Source organism: Pseudopipra pipra, chromosome 27 (assembly GCF_036250125.1).
Source record: "Pseudopipra pipra isolate bDixPip1 chromosome 27, bDixPip1.hap1, whole genome shotgun sequence".
Taxonomy (NCBI): domain Eukaryota; kingdom Metazoa; phylum Chordata; class Aves; order Passeriformes; family Pipridae; genus Pseudopipra; species Pseudopipra pipra.
The window spans coordinates 2,241,323-2,261,981 of NC_087575.1; the positions used below are offsets into that span (position 1 = coordinate 2,241,323).

Here is a 20,659-nt window from a genome sequence, read left to right on the forward strand (position 1 = left end):
CTCGGAGGGGTTGTCTGTCCTTGTCACTAAGGCTCTGTGTGCAGGCTGCACTTTGGTGGTTCTGGTACAGCACTTTATGGCAATAAATGTTACAGAATCATCAGATAATTCAAATTGGAAGGCAATTCCGTAGGACATCTGGTCCAGGCTCCTTTCAGAGAAAGAATGCTCAGCCTTTTCTGATGCAGTTTCCAGGATCTCCGAGGATGGAGTTCCCACCACCTCCCCAGACTCCTGTTGTAGGGATTGTCCTGGCTGAGGAAGTGCCCTAAATAAAAGGGATGTGAAAAGGAGGAGAGAACATGGTTAGTGGTTCACCAGTGATGTTTGACAGAGAAGGGGATGGTGCCGTGGGTTTACATTGCTTCACAGCTCTAAATATGAGTAAAAATCCAACTGGGTTGAAACCTGCTAAACATTAAAAGTGGTAGAGATGTCCTGTGGTGCACCAAGACAGGAGTCTTGCTTTTCCCTTGGCGAGCTCATGTGCACTTCCTTGCTGGCTCTTCCCTTTCCTTCATGTCCCACCAACCTTTTCCCCAGTGTGCTCCTTTTCCTTGAACCGTGCTTCCATGTCTCACTCTTGCTTTCTGTGCAAACTAATGGAAGTGGTCCTGCTGCTTTTGAAGATTGCTAAGTGCTTGCTCTTACTGTTGTGTAGCAATCCCCCAAACTTCTGCAGTCAGGTGGGGGCTTTTGAAGTCAGAATAGTGAAGCGTGAACTGTGAAAAGAGCTCAGTGTGGCTTTTGTTCTGGCAGCTATACATGGAAAAAGGTGATAGCTGATATTGTTCACCTGGATTTCAAGAAATAAAGATGTTCCTTTCTCAGCCTCTCTCCCACCCACAAATCTGGGCAGATACAGATGTAAGAGAACAGTTGTGTGAAAGAAACGGCTGGTTGGAAAGTGAGATACTGTGAGTGCCTGGTTCCCACGGTCCAGGGAACATTTTCTTCCTAAATGATATCAATGGTGGGTAAAGAGTTGTACTGAACTGCTGAGAACAGAGAACTTTGGTGTCTAGAGCCATTTGAGGCTTCCCAGGGAGCCCAAAACATCTTCATCACAGGGCTGGCATAGGTGGCACAAGGCTGCTGAGAAACCTGTGCCTTGGGATGCCCCATCCCTGTTGGTGTTCCAGGCCTCCTTGGCTGGGACTTTTAAGCAACCTGGTGTAGTGGAAGGTGTAGCACTAATTGTCCACAGTCAGTGGTGCCAGTTGAAGGTGTGAGGAACATCTTGGGAACTGATGGGGGGTTTGAGTGCCATGAGCAGCACAGGCCTCCTGCAGGGAAGGTTGCAAGTGTCTCCGAATGCATTTGATACTTCTCTTGATAAGCATCTCTGGTGCTCTGAGTTCCCAAGAGAGCAGATCAAAGATATTTGTTTGAAACTTGTGGCCAAGGAGGGGTGAGAAGGGGTTGTTGCTGAAGCACCAAGGCATTTCTGCAGCCACTGGGAGGCTGAGTGGTTGGTGACCTGTGGAGAGGTGCCCATGGGACGCCGGGCAGTTCCTGTGCTGTGATGGGCAGAGGGTTTGTATGCTGAGAGATTAGTTTGAGTGGCTGCCTGCTGTGAAATATGTTGTGTCCTTGGAGAGCTGAGCTTCCAGGGTCAGTGTAGTTGGGTCTTTAGATAGTGCTGTTCCTTACCCAGTTCCTGTCAGCCCAGGGTGCAGAGCAGAGATGGGCCAAGAGTGGGTAGGTGATCTCATAAATGTGACTGATTGCCAGACTCTGGAGTGGCTGCAGGTGGCTTTGGCTACTGTGGACAACTAGCTTTGCTGTGGTCTTCTGGTTTTGTATCAGTGCTTCAGGGTTGGTGTTGGGTCTGGTGTCAGCCCCTGCCCACTGTGAGCAGAGCTGTGCATGTGCCTTTCTGGAGCTTGGTGGGACCAGACACTATGGCTGTGTCGTTCTGCCTGCTCTGACCATGATTTCATTCTGTTTGTCTCTTGTTCTGCCTCTTCAGTGATGGTCCCATCTGTCGAATCTGTCATGAAGGTGGAAATGGGGAGGGACTGCTTTCCCCGTGTGACTGCACAGGAACACTGGGCACCGTGCACAAGAGCTGCCTGGAAAAATGGTTATCCTCCTCCAACACAAGTTACTGTGAGCTCTGCCACACAGAATTTGTTGTAGAGAGAAGACCAAGACCTTTGACAGAGGTACCACTTTCTTCCTGCTTCACTTTTATTTCCATATCATTAGAGAGAAAATGACTGATTGCCCTACTGTCCTTGTAGTTCCTGCTGTCTCCTCCTCCTCACAGTACTTTAGCACTCAGGATGAAGAATCTGTTTGGAGACATGAAGTCTCTTATCAGACCAAGAGATGTAGTTGCAAACGTGCAGTAGTGATGTTTGGAGCAGCTCTTGCCCGTGACCTCCCCATGCTGGCAGGGTGCAGGGCTGCACAAGCACCATGCTTGTGGCTGTGCTTTAAAATCTGAGCATCAGAATCCTGATGTCACCACACGACTGACTCATAAATATTCTTTTTTTCCCCTCCTAGTTTTAATCTTATGTCACAGTGTTGCATTAGTGCAGCTCTTGCATGTGCCTTCCTTGTCCTGTTCTGTTCTGAAAAGTGAGGTGATGTGATTGCTGATACTCTTCGTAAATACTTGTCTTCCCTTGGCTAATATTGGTGTGTGCTTCAAAGCCTTTGGGCCTTGCTCCTTCCTGCTGCTCTGTGCTCTTCCCTGTTGAAGGAGAAAGCAGGATGTGGCTCAGCTGGTCCTTGTGTTCCTCTTTGCACTGGCTGTAGGGAGACCAGGATCCTGATGGGTCCATCAGCCTTCCAGAGCTGGAATGTACAACCCAGGCTCTGGCTGGTAACTTGTTTTTTTTTTTTTTTTTGTCACAAGGCCCTCATCATTCCCCTCTTTAGGTGTACTCACCTTCCAGACTTCCTTTGACCCCCAAAGTTTGTAGCAGCTGCCTGTAATGAAGGCCTTTACATAAGGGGAACAAAGGCAGCTTGGACCAGGCTGTTACCTGATCTCAGTTCAAGTGTACATCCCCAAAGGGGAATAAGTTAACCAGTGAGTTGTAAGGTTTGTTTCAGAAGAAGGTTTAATGTGTCTGAAATTGTGTGAGCTGTGTTGGCAGGTGAGCAGATGCTGGTTTATGGCTCCTGTTCCAGGCAGTGCTGCAGGACCATGTAGGAAGGTGTTGGTGGCACCTGAAGTCCAGCCTGGAAGATCAAAGCAAGGTCCTGCAGCCCTTGCACCCTGTTCAGTTCCCATTCAGTGCCTGTGGGCCTGCAGGCAGGCTCTCTCAGTGTCAGTGTGCTGCTGGCTTCTCTGGGGTGTTCCTTCAATGCAGTGTGAGACCTCAGAGAAGCACCAGTCTGCAGCTGGGCATCTACAGTTATCAATTTTGGGAGCCCCCCAGTCCTGCAGTGGGAGGAGTGGGAGGTCTGGGAGCTGATTCTTAACAACAGGCTTCTGTTACTTGTCAGCTGCTGGAGGTTTGTTGGGGACTGCCACCAAAGTGTGTGTGGTGGGGCAGGGGTTAGTTCAGGTTTGTAGTAGTGACTGCTCTTGCCCATTCTCTCTTTTCCCTTGCTCCATCAGTTAGATCAAAACTGAGTCAGAACTGGAATTCTAATCTCCTTTTCCTGTCTCTGTTTCCATTCACATTCTAGATGTTACTTCCTTTCTCTTCCCACCTCCTTCTGGAAACAATACCTGTCCCCTCCTTCTTCTAACAGTCCCCAGCTCTCCTCACCCTCCCATCTCCTCCCAGTGAGCCTTGGAGGGGAAAAAAGCCCACCAACTGGGGGAGCATTCAAGCTTCAGTTTGCAAAATTGATATTAAGTTTTAGTGATTGTTTAACTTACAGCTGACTGTCATTGACTTGACAGCCCCAGACAGGAGAAGGCTTTAGCCTACAGTGCTAACCCAAACCATGTAACCAGCAAAGCAATTTGCAAGAGCATTACCTTGGTGGTTACTGCTGTCAGGGTGTTACTGCTTCTCTCCCAGCTGCTGAAACATATAAAATGGCTCTTTGACCAATGTCTCTCAAATGGTTTCAGAGGTTGCAAAACACTGTTTTAAAACATTTGGGAAGGGCTGTGTCTTGGCTTTGAGGACATGCTGCAGGCAAGCCCAGGGACAGTGAGCTTGCTGGGGCTTACATGGGCCAAGTTATGAGTGCAAGTCTCAGATGTTTTGGCTTAGGAGCTGGTAAAGTATTCCTGCCCAGAAACAAACACGTGGGAGTGCCTTTAGCCATCGCTCACAGATGCTGTAGCACCTTGTAACAAGTATAGGCTTAGAAAACTGCACACTTGAATACCAGCTCAACAGCCAGAGTGTATTGGAGGAGTTTCTCCTGTGACACCTCCCTCCAGCAGGTATGAGGAGCTTGCTGGGAGAGTGGGACAGGGAAGTCATGGCTCCTCTGTGCACTGACTTGTCTGTACTCCAGGGTGGACAAGTGGGCAGCCCAGGACAATCAAATTTTAATTGCTGTTGAAATCTGTGAAAAGTCCCTCTGGACTGGAGCCTGTAGGGGTGTGGTAACCAGCAAGGAGCCTGTGAGTGCTGAGAGGTGATGGGTGGGCAGCATTTAACGACCCTCAAACACAGGAGAACTGCCACTGTGTTTTCAGAGAGGAATAGACCCCTTGAGCCATTACTGCCAGCTGGCAAAGGCTTTGGGATACGAGTGACTTGTTACTTCTGGTGTTTGGGGACTGTCTGTGAGCACAGTGAAGGGGATGATCTGCCCTGTTGTGGTGTCTGCCAGGGGAACACCTTTCCTAAAGTGCCATCAGTGCCTTCTGAGCTTGGAGCCTCGTAAGTCCCTGATGAAAAGTCACCAGGGAGCTGGTGAGAGTGATCCCTCCCACAGAGCAGAGCCCAACATGCAGCTCACCATCATCATGCAGCCCCAGAGCAGTTCCCTTGCCACCAGTAAGGTTTTCCCTGGCCTGACCAGCAGCCTATAACCTGGTTTAATACATCCCATGGTAGCAGCCTGCTCTTGCCCTTTCCTAGGGGCCAGCAGTGCTTCCCAGCATGTGATGGAGTGCTGTGGGTCTGGCACCAGCCGTGCTGAGCCGTGTGTGCTGTGGCTGCAGCACTCAGGTGTGCTGGGTGCTGTACAACAGCACAGGAGGGCTCCTTCCTGCTAGAGCAAAGTGGCTCACCTGGCTGGAAAGACTGCCTGGTTTTGTTGTGTTACTTCCACCATGCTATAAAACCTCTGATCCTTCCCTGGAGTGTGGGGAAAGTGTCCTGGAGTTTGGTTTCTCATTTTCCTTGGGAGTTACTGCAGCCACTCTGAGCTCCTGCACTGCTGCAATCTGTGCTGGTCAGAGGCAGTGACAGTGAGTGTGCTCTGCCCCATGAGGTTTGTGGGGCTTTGTTCCCTGGGAGGTCAGTTGACAGTGTGACTGCTTTGGGAAGCTCCCGCTGGCAGGGGCGGCTCTGCCCTTGGGAAGGAGCTGATAACCCCTTGGCCAGCTGGCTGATACTTTCCATTAATATCCTGCCTGCAGTCTGGTGCAATCTCATCCCCACACCAGAGCGGGCTGCAGCTCTTCACCGAATACTTTTGGGAAGTGTCATCCCCAAGTTGTTCATCTGTTTCTGAGAAGAGGGCCAGGGAAGGACACTGCTTAGTCATTTAAAAATGTCACGGTTCCCTCAGCTGCCTTATCTGGGAAGTTCTCTGCCCCTTGGTTGTGGGGAGGGGTGGGGAGTGTTTTGAAACTTTGGGGGAAGTGATGCTCATGGTGAGTGTGCTGATAAAAATCCTCTGCTCACCAAGTAAAGCTGGGAAGCCAGAATAGAAGTTAGGAGCAGAGGATAAATGGGATGGAGACTTGGACTGGGAACGATGCAGGAGCATGCTTTATGGCAGTGGTGTTGATGAAAGGGTTTGTCCCAGGTGTGAAAGACTGTCCAAGCATCCTAGCTCTCTTTTGCTGTCACCTGGCCACAAGAGAACTCGGTGACCTGCTGGTGTTGGGCCTCACAGGAGAAAGCAGCTCTTGCTGTTTGCTCTGCCCTGTCCTGCATTTCCAGTCTGGGGAGACTTAGAGCTGCCTGTAGTGGCTGCAGCAGTCACTGGTCAGCAGAGCTGATCCCTGGGAAGGGACCATCAGCCCCATGGAGAACTGGCTCTGTCCATGTGCCTTTGAGGAGCCTTCAGAAGGAGAGGGGCTGAGGCTGACTGAGGACTGGCAGAGATGTTTTGGTGAGAGCTGGGGGGAAGCTCCATTGTCAAGCTGAAGTGCTTCTGTGTAAGCTTCCTGATTTCTTGGAAGTCAGGAAACGCCATGACCAAAATTGCCTTAGTTTTTACTTCAGGCCTCTGGTATATCTGCTCTACAGTGTGTTCATGGTCACAGACTGTGTTTTCCAGGAGCAGTGCATGGGTGGGAGATGCTCACTAGCTAATTTTGTTTATCCCACTGTGTACTCTTGTGTCCCTGCTCACCAAGACCAAACTATTCATTTCCCACAGGCTTCTCTGGGCTACTTATTGCTATGACATCCAAGCACTTCACAAACGTTAATTTAATTTTGCAGCCTCCTTAAGGGAGGGAAGGTGTCAACCTTGTCCAGCATGGATTAAAGATAATTTCTTAATAGAATCGTAATTTTGTTTTCTTTAAACAACCATTTATTTGTGTTGTGGTTTGCTCAATGTAAAAATAGTAACAGTGTTGGCTGCCAGTGTGCCTGACCTCTGAACCAGGAGTGGGGTACTTGTCTGAGCCCAGAGCCAGCTCTGGCAGTCACAGGCTGGCCCATGGGTGTGGGGGAAATATCTCCTGCAGTTCAGCCTATTTCAGTTATTTTTTAGCTAAGAAGTGGGTTGAAAACTAAAAAAAAAACAAACCCATGAAATGCTTTTGTAAACTGTTGGGTTGTGAGATCGATGGGCTGAGCGCTTTTTAGGGGCATGTTTTGGACCCCTGCAGGTGGTTGGAGAGTCTATAGCCAGAGGAGCAGGATGCTGCCTGTGCTGTGAGAGGACAGAGGGCTTCTGCTCAGCTCTGAAGTGGTCTCCAGCACAAGAGGGTTGTGGACTGGGGCTCTTGAGAGAGGAGCACGTCCCCAGCAGAGAACAAGATGGCCAAGCCTTGGAGAGGGATGGATTTCCAGTACTTGATTTTCCTACATGGATGTTGGTTTAATGTGCATCCATATGTTTACAGGGAAGGGATCTGACTCCATGACACTCTAGCCAGCAGGGCTGGCACAGTCAAAAAGTGCAAGATACTTTCTGTGTTCCCTGGAAGACTTCAGCAGTCAATATTGAGGTTAAGTGTTCAAACTGTAAGTTGCAGCACACACAGTTTTCCTGGAGCAGGTGGTTTCCTCTTTGTTCTAATAACATCAAGCACAGAAAATGCCTGGTTACTGCTCCTCTTCCAGGAACATTTGCTGTCCAGACCATGGTAGAAGGAGGAGCACAGGTCTTTGGATGTAAAAGATTGCTGCAGCTTGGACAGCTCTTTCTCCCAGGCTACAGGTGGGCACACAGTTCTCTAGGCAGGGTTGGCTTTATTTGCCCTAATGTTTCATGCCTTGAATTCGTCTCAGCCAAACCTTGTTCTTTAGAGTCCTGTAGGGAGAGAAGGAAACACCTCTTGTGATCATTTAATTGTTGCCTTCTTAGAAAACCTAAGTTAGGATGTGACAACTTGTCTGGAGGATCCTGCCTCCTCCTGGCACTGGGAGAACCAAGGTGAGTGCTGTTACAGCAGCTTGTGTAGGAGTCAAAATATTCACCCACCTCCCCTCTTTTAGTGTTCTCCCTTCCATGTAAACTCTTCTCTTTGGTCTGTGGCAAAATCCATCACAAACCTGTTTTCTCTTACAAAGTGCTTTCCCCACTGAAGACACTTTGTCCTCTGGGATTTCAGGCAGAGCTACATGAATGGAAGTGCTTGGGACTATGTTTGATGCATTGTGTATTTCCAGGCAGCATTACCAAGGGTGACACTGTGACTGTTTCTACAGCCACCAGCCCTTCTGCACAGCTCCTGCCCTTCTCCCTGGCTGCAGCCCATTGCCCACAGGGGGAGGTGGGCACGTGGCTCAGTCTGTACTGGGGCACCTGAGCCCACTCCTGCCCATTTTTGCTTTCCCAGCTTACCAGCAAAAATATTTCCTTTCCATGGCTGCCTTGTTTTGTGTGTTTTGCTGTGACAAAACCCTCTCATTTCTCTCTTCAGTTCATTAACCACTTATAAAGTGTTTAAAGCTTTAACCTGTTGTTAATTTTGTCCCCTCTGAGTGTTTCTCTGTGGGCTGAAGAGAAACACCACTTCCACAGCCCAGAGGCTCCTGTCTGGGACCATCTGCCCTTGCTGTGAGCCAGCTTTGGTTTCCCATCTCCATTGGCCATCACTGCCCATCATCTGGGCACAGTCCTGGGGTGGGGTGGTTGGGTCTGTGCTGAGCAGCCCAGGCCCCTGCAGGAATGTCCCAGACTGGCAGCTCAGGCAGCAGTTGTTTAGTCCCAGCAAAGGTCAGTCCATATTCCAGAAGAAGGATGTATTTTTGTCCACACATTGTGTAAATACCAGGGAGAGGAACCAAGGGGTTACAGGTCTCTGCTCTGAGAGTGGGCACGAACTGCTGCTGCCAAGGCCAAGGCTCTGGCTTTGCCAAAACTGCTGGGATGTTGGAAGTCAACATATCCTGGTGGTGAAAGCTAATGAGTGTAAGGCAGCACTTGTTCATAATGCTTCTCTCAGTGTTTAGTGCCTTTGCTAAAGCAAAACTCATTTAAGACAACTCACTAATTCCAAAAAAAGATTTCTCAGATGAACCAGTCATTATTGGAGGAGTCCAACCACACCATTTGTTCCCATGTTTCTGTCCTTGCAAGCAAGTCTTGTGATGGAATTCCAAGAAAATTCTGCTTCCATGTCTTCAGTGCTGGTGTTTTCCAGCAATGTGTGTGTTAACAGCTTTATTTAAAAATGGCAGCTTTAGTGATCCCTGCATGTCCCTTTGCCTGCCCAAAACAGCTCCTCTTTCCAAGGGTGCAGCTGTGCTGTGCAGAAGCCTGACAGTTTTTTGCTCCTTTGGGTTTATTGTGCAATTTGGATTAAAGATGCTTCCTTTTCAGTGATTGCCAATACTTTTGGTTCATTTTAACTGGATATTTTATGTAGTGGATTTTTTTTTTTTGTCTCTTAAGGAAAGTACAACTTCCAAACACAATGTCACCTGCAACAAAATGTGTTTTAAATCCTCTGAGGTGTTTGCTTGGCTGTGTAGGTCACTCTGGAGTAGGGGACACCTCCCATGGGTCTGCCACATGCAGTCCTACTCCATCTCCTGAGTCTCCTGCACCTCTGTGGGTGTGGGAGTTGCTGTGGGAACGTCCCCAGTGCATGCAAAGGGAGGTTTGCAGGCAGGATTTGTGATGTTACTCCTGTTTATGTGGTTAAGGAAAGAAGTTTTGGCTCGGGCACAGTGCCCAGTGCAGCTCTCACTGCCCCCCCTCCAGTTCAGAGAACTGAGCTGTGATGTAAGCTCTCCCCCACCCTTCCTCCAGCCTTATCTTCCTCACAGACAGACTTTTCCCTTTGCTTTCCTCGAACTCTTGTGCTGGACTCACTGCACTTGTTGCCCTATCTGTGCTCCTCTGCCCTTCCCCAGCCCAGCTCTCTCCTTGCTCAGTGCAAGCCTCTGTTAGACCCCTGGATCTGGTGAAAAACAAACCCCTCTTGGTTCCAGCTGACTCCCACTCCTCTAATCTTTTCCTTTATCTCTTTGCTTGTGTTTGCTGTCTGGAGATGCTCCTCTCAGATCCAGCACAAGATCCCCTTGGCACTGCTCTGCAAACTGCAGTGGCCTCTTTGGGGCTGAAATGGGAAATACTTCATCCACCTGCTCTGGGTACTTACCAGCACTAGTGTCTTCCTTGCCTGTCCATCTTCACCACCTTGTCCAGCCCTGTCTGTGCTGTGATGATCCAGAGGACCAGTGGGTGCAGTGCTGTGGTCCTGTGTTTGCACAGGTCGTGGTGTGACATTTCCCCTGGTCACACTGACCTGCTGCTCTGTAGGAAAGTGTCCCAGTGACCTGTGGTGCTGCTTGGATAGATTCCTCTCCTGTCCACCACTTCTAGTGCTCCTGCAGCTCTTGCTGTCCTTGTGCCCTGTGCTTCCCAGCAGCTGGGGCTGGCTGGGGGCACTGGGAAGGTTTTCATGCCTGTACAAGGAGAGATTTGGCTTGTGGAGGTTTGCAGAGCATCCATGGCAGGTGGCTGGGGACAGGGGGGTGAGGAGGGGCACTTTGCTCTGCAGCATTTAACTGCCCTGCTTGCAGGGCTGGAGGCATTTCTGAATTTTGGCTTCCTGAACTCTGGGTACTCTGTCAGAAAACATTCTTTCCCATCTTGGTAAAGGAAATAGGACCATCCTGCTGGGGCTGCCTGTGGAGCTTGGTGGCCTGCAAGGAGGTTTGGTGCAGGCCTAGAGCAGGGATGTGACAGTCTCTCGTCTGAAGCTGTAATTTTTGGCTCAGCAGGTTTCTCAGGGCAAGGACAGGGCTAACAGTGCTACTGTGAGTCAAGGTCATTTGTTTTTTTCTGGCCTGTATAGCCAGGCACCACCTCAGCAGCAGAAGGAAAACCAACAGGCACCTGAGCAGGCACAGGGTAACTTTGGTGGGCAGAAAGAACGTGGGATGTTTTGTAATGCATCCAAATTCTTGTGTCTTGCTGTGGCTTGCATCATACCTTTGCTGTGAAGCTCTGAGGGACTCTGTGGCAGGGTCAGCTGGTGAGGTTGGCAGGTCATGCTGGTCCTGACTGGTGCTCACCAGAGCAAGGCTGGGAGAGACCTGAGCACGTGCTGGGTGAGACTCCTGGTCCCTGTGGTCCCACGGGGCACAGGAGTGCTGCAGGCAGTGTGGTGTGAGGCAGGGCTGACAGCTCATGGCCATGGACATTTAGCCACAGGAGGTAAGTCAGCTGTAAAAATCAATGGAAGCTAATTTTGAAAACACCCTTTTATAACCCCCCCAGAAAGACTGCAAGGTGCTGAGTGCTGCTGGGAGAGTCCCTCCTCCATCCATTCCCACAGGTCCCAAGGGGCAGAAGGCAGCCCTGCCCCAAGACATGCAGGTGCTGAGATGGACTGGCTGGGAGACTGCTCTGATATGCTTTGAGCTCTGCTCTTGTCTTTCAGAGGAGCTGATTATGTCCTGGTGCCTTTTTCTGCCTCCCATCCCTGGGCTCACCCAAGGTCCATGGGCACTGCAGCACCCACAGGTCAGCTTCTCATCATCACATAGCCCTGCTGTGGGTCCCAGAAATGAGCTCCCTTACACAACCCTGTTGATCCCACCATCTGGGAAAGCCTCAGGATCATGCTAGAGGACAAAGAAATACAGTTGTACCCAGAATAACTTCTCGTCACCCAAGTAGAGAGAATTTGTTTCCAGCAGGCTCTGGAACCCAGCTCGTAGCCCAGGTGGGCAGCAAGCAGCCAGCTCTGCCTCTTTCCCTTCAGTCTCAGACATGATTGCAGCATGGAAACTGCTGGAAGAAGACCAAATTGTGCTTTTGTTGCCTTCCCATGTTTACTTGATAGTTTTCCCTACAAAAATTGTTTAATCTGCCTGACCACTTTATGGATTGTTTGCAAGCTTTATTTGAAGTCCTGTGTGCACTAATGTGCTCCTGTGCCAGAAACTTTGTGCCCTTAGGGTGGCTTATTGTGTTCTTTTTTTTTTTTATTGGGTCAGTGCATATTGGCAAAGTAAATCAACTACTACAAAAGGAAATTAATTTGCTTCCTGCCTTTACATATTTGGCTCCCATCTTGGGGAGGAGGAAGGAGTTTCAAGGGTCACAAGGAATATAAATAGAATTAAAATGCAGTAAAATACCTATCTGCCTTCAGTCCCTGAGCTTCTTACTGTACAAGGGTCAAAAGTGCCCCCGGATGTCCTGTTCCAGGGGACGAGGTGCTCTGGGCTTGCTGCTGGAGGGACATTTGTCCAGTCAGGGTGATTTGGTGTTCACCCAGTGCTGGGTCACTGGGCAGCTCTGTCTTGGTTAGACTGGGGAGAGCTGGGCATGTGGCCAGATTCAGCTGCTGGGGCTGCCAGGGACGTGCCATGAGCTGCTGTCCCCCCTCTCTGCTCAGGGCTGCTCAGGCTGTGTGTCCTTATCATCCCCACACAGCTTGTCACACTGATCTCCTCTGCAGAGCCACGAGAGGGGGACCTGCAGGTCTGTGTCCCTTCTCCCAGCTCCTGTCCAAACCACAGTTCTGCCTGCTCTGAAGGCTCTCTGGTGGAGAAGGACCCAGGGTGCTGCTTTTGACAATGGCTAGACAGGAGGCAGGTGTGCCCAAGAATGGCAGTGGCACTTGGCTTGTACCAGCAGTAGTGTGGCCAGCAGGACCAGGGCAGTGACTGTCCTCCTTTGCTGGCACTGCTGAGGCCCCACCTCAAATCCTGGGGTCAGTTTTTGGCCCCTCACAATAAGAAACACATTGAGAGGTTGGAGTGTGTCCAGAGAAGGGAATGGAGCTGGGGAAGGGTCTGGAGCACCAGGAGCAGCTGAGGGGGCTCAGCCTGGAGGAAAGGAGGCTCAGGGAGGACCTTCTTGCTCTCCAGAACTCCCTGACAAGAGGGTGGAGCCAGGGTGGAGCTCTGCTCCCAGGTAACAAGTGACAGAATGAAAGGAAAAGGCCTCAAGTTGGACTTGGGGGGAAGGGGGGCAGGTTTAAATTGGATATTAGGAAAAATGTCTTCACTGAAAGGGTTGTCAGGTATTGGAAGTGGCTGCCAGGACAGTGGTGGAATCACCATCCCTGGAAGTGCTCAGAAAACATATGGATGTGGCACTTGGGGACATGGGTTAGTGGTGAACATGGTGGTGCTGGGTTGATGGTTGGACTTGATGATCCTGGAGGTCTTTTCCAAGGTTAATGATTCTATGATTCTAAGACATTTCCTTCTGGCTATCTGACCATGGCATTGTGCTCAGAATGGCTTTAAAATCAATGCCAGTTTATTGTTTGTTACCACAGGAGCATTCAGATGCTTCAGGTGACATCTTTCAAATATCATGCTTATCAGTCCTCCCAGGTGACATTCCTGGCCAGGCTCATTCCTGTCACTGCAGCATCCTCTCCTCTGCTCAGGTCCAGCTCAGTGTCCTGTCCCAGGTGCTGCAGAATGTGCTGCTACCATGGCTCTGACCAGCCCAGCCACCTCCCTGCTCCTTGCCCGGGCTTGCCATCTCCCCCATTGTGCTTCTCCTCCCATCCTTCCCCCTCTGCTCTGTCTCTCTGAACATCCCTGCTGGAGTTAAATCTGCACTCCCCTGTGCCCCCTCCCCTGCTCCCCTCGGTGCTCTCTGTGTCTCTCTGGCCAGCCCTGTCCTCAGGTTACCTGTGCTGAGGTCTCCCTCATTCCTGGCATACCTGTCACCACCCCTTCTGTGTTGCTGCTTCAGTGGTGGTTTCCCTGCAGGGAAGGAGCTTTGTGTGCAGAGTTCTCCGATGGGTCCCTTCCCAAGCTGTCTGTTCCAAAGTGAGGACCCCACTCCAATCTATACTGATAGTCCCTTCCCTGCTCTCACTGTGCCTTTTCAGTAATGTTCTCCTATTTTTATTTAAAAAAATCAAAGAAGACCCCTAATGAGGTAGTCATCCTTGTGGAGGGAAGAAGGAAGGATCCAGCAGCCCAACACACACAGATCCCAGTAAAGCTGTGCTGTGACAATTTGGTATCAGTAGGAACCACAGCAGCTTGCTATTCTAAAAAAAGGAAAGGAAAGGCTGAAAATAACGTAATCCCAGAAAAATAGAACAATTGCTGTTGTTGAAGTCGAGTATCTACAATGAACCCACACTAGAAGCAAATTGGGATTCCTAGAAGAAGTGAATGTTTGGTGATTGCCAGCGAAACTCTAAAATGCCACAATTCTCCCAAGGAACCCAAGAGAAAGACTGGGGAGAGCTGCCCTTATGGCTTGGCCTGGCCTCAGACCCCAGTGCCCCTGGTTCCTATAGCCCCTACACGAGTTACAGAGTCATGGACCTTTTTCTATTGAAGCACAGCCCAAGACCAGCCAAATCTCATAAGCTGGGCTTTACTGAACCCACCTCCCCCTGCCTGCTCCTCCCTGCTCCAGTGAAGAGCCCAGGAGCTTCCTTATCCACCACTGCCTTCCCCTGCACATGTTCTTCAGTTGTGTCTTCCCTGTCTCTTGTTGGTTGTTAAAAACATGCTGGTCACTCTCTAGGTCTGTTTTTGAGAGGGTTTATGTGAGTTAAGCACCTGTACCAGGTGCCCCCAGTGTCCCCAGTGCACTGTGGTTCCTCTCACCTGCTGTGTGCTGACTGACACCCTTCTCCTGCCGTGTGCTGACTGACGCCCTTCTCCTGTTGTGTGCTGACTGACTCCCTTCTCCTGCTGTGTGCTGACTGACACCCTTCTCCTGCCGTGTGCTGACTGACACCCTTCTCCTGTTGTGTGCTGACTGACTCCCTTCTCCTGTTGTGTGCTGACTGACACCCTTCTCCTGCCGTGTGCTGACTGACACCCTTCTCCTGCCGTGTGCTGACTGACGCCCTTCTCCCGCCCTCCCCGCAGTGGCTGAAGGACCCCGGGCCCCGCAATGAGAAGAGGACCCTGTTCTGTGACATGGTGTGTTTCCTGTTCATCACCCCGCTGGCGGCGATCTCGGGCTGGCTGTGCCTGCGCGGGGCCCAGGACCACCTGCAGTTCAACAGCCGCCTGGAGGCCATCGGACTCATAGCACTCACTATTGCACTTTTCACAATCTACGTCCTCTGGACGCTGGTAAGTGCCGGCTGCCGGGGCCCTGCTCCTGCTCCAGCGGGACCTGGCAGCGCTGGCTCACAGCCCTCCAGCTCTGCCTCCCCACGGGAGGAAACCTTGGGCTCTTCCTCTTGAGTGGCCGTTGAATTGTCTTCCCGTGGGAGCTGCTCGAGCTGTTGCTGAGGATGAGAAACCACTTCCTGACCACCTGCTTTCCAGACTGGCACGGGAGCCGTGTTCCCGGGGTGTCATGTACCTGGCACAGATGTGCCTGAGCGGGGCTGGAGCTGGGGCTGGGTGGGAAGGGCTGGGGCTGGGGCAGGCAATGGCCCATCTGTGGTGTCTGCTCTTATTTTTGAGAAGAAACACAAACTTGGTACCTGGGTAGTTCAGGGGAAAAGTAAAATCTGGGACGTGTTTGGCCCCTAAATAATCTGCCATCATGTCCCTCTGTGCTGCCCAGCACACACTGGCCATGCCCAGAGGGGATGCAGACTGGCCTTGGGGGTGTCTGGCCCACAGCTAAACAAATTCCTACACAACCCTTTTAAGGTGTCAGTGAGACAGAAGGTGTGTGCAAGGAACACTCTGGCCCTGGGGAGGCCTCTGGCTTCTCTCATGCTGGGTTTTGGAGTTGAGCCCCAGACCAAGGCTGGGTAGCCAGCCTGCCCTGGCCCACTGCTGCTGCCTGGGGGGCACTGGGGATTCCTGGGAACCTGCACTTGACCCTGTCTGGGAATTGAACTGATTCATGCTGGGAAAGAGCTTCCTGCAGAGGCCTCTCTTGGCATCCCTGGACGTGCTGAATTAGGGGGCCAGGAGCTTGCAGCTTGCAGGGAGTTGAGGAGAGCAGGGCAGGGGATGTGGGTTTGCTGTGGTACCTGTCTGCTGCCAGCAGAGCCCAGCAGGGCTGGGGCAGCTCCTGCCCAGCCCCTCCCCAGGGCCTGGGGCTGCTCTCCAGAGGCTCCCAGGCCAGGGAATTCCCTCTGTTTCCCATTCCCTTTTTTTGCATTCTGTTGCTGGCTGGATTTCTGGGTTTGGATCTTGGTTTTGGCTCTCCTCTTCCAAGCCCTGTGTGTGCTCATGCCCTGTTGCTGCCCTTTTCCAGCTGCTTGCTGGGAAGCACCATTTGGGGAAAGGAAGGGGTGCAGTTGCTGCAGGAGGAAGAGTGGGACCCCAAAAAGCTGGCAGTTCTGTGGGCAGTAGAAATGCCCCAGCACATTTCCCTGCCATCTCATGCTACAGTTTCTCAGAGTAACCTCTTCCCCTCTGGCAGGACATTCCTCTCCTCCACAGACTGGGCAGCCAGGGCAGGCTGAGCTGGTGCTGCAGCAGCCCCTGCTCTGGGGGGGCCTGCAGAGAGAGTTTCTGGGGGCAAAGCTGGAGCCATGGAGGAAAGTCTCCATGCTGCAAGTTCCTACATGGGGCTTCTTTTTGTAGAAAGCCAGGGTAAAACTGGAACCCTTAAGAGGAAGTGTTTCTGTCTTCTCTTCCCAGAACTGATCTGGAGAAGCTGGAAATGTGGGGGAAATGGAAAAATGTTTGGTTTGGGATTTTTTTTGTGGAGTTTTTTTGTGTGTTTAAAATAATGAGTCCTGACTAAAATGTCTCCAGTTCTGCAGTGCTTCACATTTCCTTGAGCAGAGAAGGACTTTAAGAGAAGCCCCTTTATTCACATTTACCACATTCTACCCCAGGCTGTGCAGCACAGGAGGCCAAAATGTGGGTGGGGGGTGATCGCTGTAATGGGTGCGAGGGCTGTGGGAGAGGCTGTGGCCAAGGCTGCAGCTCCCTCCTGTGGAGCAGGAGCCTTCCTTGAGGTTTCCACCATTAGCTCCCCACTCCCTCGCTGTCTCTGAAGACTGGGAGATGTGTTTGGCAGCAAACAACCTCACTGCCACAGGAGCAACAGGAACGAGGGGAGGGCACAGATCAAGCAGCTCAGTTACCTCAGACCTGAATAGAATCAATTGGAATACTGACTTTTCCCTGTCAGATGTACTTCCTGGTACTTTCTACTTGCCAGCTAAATGCTTCCTGTAATTTTACCAAGTATGAAAGCCTGATTTGGATGAGTGGCTGACTGGATTCGATGTTTAAGCTGAGCTTGAAGCTCCCCTCGCAGGCCTGTTCCAAAACTGCAGGGCCAGCTCCTGCCTCTGCCGGGCTGCTCCGGGTCCCTCCAGCCTTTGCATCCTGCCCTTTCTCCCTCCTGGGAGACAAGTCTTCCAGGCCACGGCAGGAAAAATGAGTCCAGTTGCTGTCCTGTTGTTGCAGACAGAAGAGAGAAGGGTTTTGGGAAGGGTGAAGGAGGTTCACTGGGCTCTGTGAGATGGGAGGAGGCTGTTTGGATTCAGACGCTTGTTTTGGCCACTCAGGGTGCTCCCTGCAGCCTGGGGCTGGGTGAGGGGGTGAGTTTTGGCTCCTCCCTGCCGCGTTTCACCAGTGTGGACCCAAACCCAGCTGAGCAAACCCCGTCCTGCCGTGCCAGTGCTGCCTAGAGAGCCCCTCTGGCTGTGCCACGCTCAGCCTGTTCTCAGCAGGAAGGGGTTGATTCCCCATCAGAGGCTGAGGCCGTGCAGTGCCCCAAACCCTGTTGGGGTCAGGGCTGTGTCCCTTGCCTTGGGATAAGGACACACGGAGGCAGAGGGGTGAGGGCATCTCACCACCCAGGGGACAGGGGGTCGGTGACAGACGCTGCGTTCTCGCCCGCCAGGTTTCGTTCCGCTACCACTGCCAGCTGTACTCGGAGTGGCGAAGGACCAACCAGAAAGTCCGCCTGATGATCCCAGCCTCGAGGAGCCCTCACCCCGTGCCCCACTCCCTCCTCTCCGCCAAGCTCATGAAGAAAACCGCGGATGAGACGACCGTCTGAGCCGTCCCGTGGCCACCAACTGGGGCCAGCCCAGGGCGAGGGGGGCTGTGTGTCCTCACGTGCCCAGGGCAGCTCTGGGGGCACCAGGAAACAATCATCCCACACAAGGGGACTCTGCGGTCAGCACCTGCTTCAGACTTTGACAAACAGACAAATAATCAACGTCTGTGTGTGAAATGGCCCAAAAGAGCCCGGTGGCAGAAAATGCCTCTCTGCAGGGACATTTTCCCATAACTAAATACCATACGTGGAAAATATCTCCCTCTCTCTCTCTCTATATATATCTATATATAATATTATTTTTTAATGGCCATGCATATTGTGTTTCAGTCCTTTTGTGTAGATGTTCTAAGCTTCAGGATAGAAGCCGGCAGCCTGATCTCATTCAGAGGTTAAATCAATGCCTTTTCTCCAAATGAGCATATAAAGAACACTTTTCATCATCCGTTCTTGAAAGGCCCCTTCTCCTTTGCACTAAATTGGTTTTGATAATACTGCAGCAGCCTTCCCGTTACTCTTTGGTCTCTTTCATGGTGTTCTGTCCTTTCTAGAAAGTTGAGTGTTTTTAATAATTATTATAATCCCAGAAGGAGTAAAATGACGTGATGCTGAATGGAGACATTTTGTATTGTAAAGTACTGTAATTTTGAGATATAAGTTTCAAAAAGAGAGATCTTTTCCAGTGCAGATGTGATCTCACACGATGCTTTCCTTGCCTCTCCTGGCTCACCCCCAGGACTCGGATGCACTCAGCTCTTAGTATGTCTGGCAAAGGTAGATGGAGGATCCAAGAGTGGAGAGTCATGGCTTGTATTAGCTAAACCCACCATTGCCTTTTGGTTTTAAACGATCAAGAAAGGAGCTTTCCTGACCCCAGAAGGTTGTAGTTTCTGTTTGCTGATGTCCTTTCACCATCCTGAGGCTGGACCTCCCGTAGCATCAGTTCCACACGTACCTTAGGGGACAGGCCATGCCCTGCGGCGCTGGCAGGACGCAGGTGCTCTTGGCTGTCTCTGCGCTTTATTTGCACATTCCAGAGGAGCTGCTGGGATTGAGTTCATCCCTGACAGTGCTGCCTGCCTGTTGTGTCCTCTAGTGAAACCCTCCCAGTTCGCTGGTTCCCAGAGAACAGGTTTGGGTCCCTTCTTTTGTGGGGCTGGTGTTCCTCCTCCTCCTCCTTTCCTTTTTCTCACCTGCATTTCCAGCACATCCAGCTGTCGAAACCCTCTGTCTCAGAGTGCCCCGTCTGCCAAGGGTCTCGCTGGTTTGGCTTTGGTCCTTGCCTCTCTGCCACCCTCCCACCCTGCCATGTGGTGCTTGTGCCTGGTGCTGAGCTTCCCTGAGCCTCCCGTGTGGCACAGGCTGTGAGGATGCCGGCGGTGCTGCTGCCCTGCCCGGTGCTCCAGAGGTGTGTGCTCGGCTGGAGCCTGGGCTCTGCTCCCGTCATGGTGAGGGCAGAGAGCAGGGAGGAGGCAGGCTCCAAGGTGCCCATGTGTGGATGGTGATGTGTGTGACACACTGTGTCCCTCTGCCCCTTTGCTGAACCCAGGTGGATCGGTCCAATGCCCTCCTAGACTGAGACCTGTTGTTTCTTGGATTCAAAGCACTCCACGTCCTTCCTCCTCCTCCTCCTCTCTGCCTGCAAAGCAGGATGCTTTTCCTTATGTGTACCATGACCCTGGGCTGGAAGTTTCTGGTGGCATGAGTAGCAGGGACCAGTGTCCTGTCTCTCCCAAGAGGATTGCTCCAGCCCTGGGTCCTGGGTTCTGTCGGCTCTTCTCCTCCATCTTCTGTGCCAGGGTTCTCGTTCAACTCAGGGATACCCCGGCACATCTTTCAGCAGCCTCTCTGTGCCCAGTGGCAGGTCCCTGTGGGCTGCTCCAAACTAGTCTCTGTTCTGAGCATGAGGGGCTTGTGTGACCATGGGGTGAACGTCCTCTGCCACAGCAAGGCTGCACATCTCTGCTCCCCTCTTTCGACCCGTCCCTTCCCTTCTGCCACATACCCATGGGCACCTTCCCTTTTCCCAGTCATGCAGGGATGACTCTGGCCCTGGTGCTCCTGGAGGAGGGGCTGCTGCAGCCCAGCTCCAGTCCCAGTCCCTGCTCCAGTCCCATCCTTTCCCACCCAGGCACTCCCCACTCCTCACACCCTTCCATGGCAGCGGGCACTGCACCACTGCCCTGTGCCTTGTCCTGGGTGCCCCTTTCTTCAGGCCCTTCCCAACAACCCCCTTGTCACCAGGACATTCTCAGTGGAGAAAAATGGGGGAGTGGTTTCACCTTTTCATCCCTGGGTCCCTCCCAGGAGCTTGGCCTTGCAGTGCACCGAGTTCTGGCCGGTGACAAGGGATGTGCACTCCCACACCACGTTCCCCGGGTAAGGACTTAGTGGAGCCAGTGTTCCAGTTAGGAGACCCACTGTTGATCCTAATATGCAACTGTGAAAGCCAGAAGCCCCTGGCTGGGGCAGTGGGGGCCCGGCCCTGTGCTGTAGGGCAGCCATGGCTGCACTCAGCTTCCTTGACTTTATTGTCATTGCCAATAATTGGAGTTGTTGCATGTGCCCCTGCAAACCCAACAGCCACTCTTTAAGTCTTTTCCTCCTTCCTAGAGGAGATGTTCAGCTTGTGGATGTGGGAAATCAGTGTCTGACCCACCACGTTCCAGTGTCATGGGGAAACGGGCTGTGCAATTATGTAAATAAAAGTGAGACAAACTTTGGGCTGTTGTGTTGTTACTGGGGGGGCCGAGCCTGCAGAGCCCAGCTGACCCCTGAGAGCTGGCAGGGCTGCCCGGGGCAGCTTCCCTGACCTGCCCCAGGAGCCCCAGCTGAAGGTTTCTGGGCAGTTTCTCTGGCAGTGCACAGAAGCCTCCCGGGTGTGGGCCAAGCAAGGTGATGTTGTTTGAATGAAGCGAAGAGTCCTTTGGCCCTTGGACAGACCAGAGGGTGTGTGGGGGGCTGTACAGAGTGATCCTGATGCTCCCTGAGA

At 51.9% G+C, this 20,659-nt stretch overlaps 1 protein-coding gene across 5 annotated transcripts in view; it reads left to right on the top strand.

Annotated features, from left to right (window-relative positions):
- The window catches only part of MARCHF2 (membrane associated ring-CH-type finger 2), a 34,123-nt gene extending 13,737 nt beyond the window's left edge, over window positions 1–20,386 (top strand). For all 5 annotated transcript variants that reach the window (XM_064637069.1, XM_064637067.1, XM_064637066.1 and 2 more), the window contains 3 exons: window positions 1,973–2,168; window positions 14,604–14,813; window positions 17,509–20,386. In XM_064637069.1, the coding sequence (XP_064493139.1) occupies window positions 1,973–2,168; window positions 14,604–14,813; window positions 17,509–17,667 (565 nt within the window). In that variant the 3' untranslated portion in view covers window positions 17,668–20,386. The remainder of the gene's footprint in view (window positions 1–1,972; window positions 2,169–14,603; window positions 14,814–17,508) is intronic.
- Window positions 20,387–20,659: the final 273 nt, after the last annotated feature.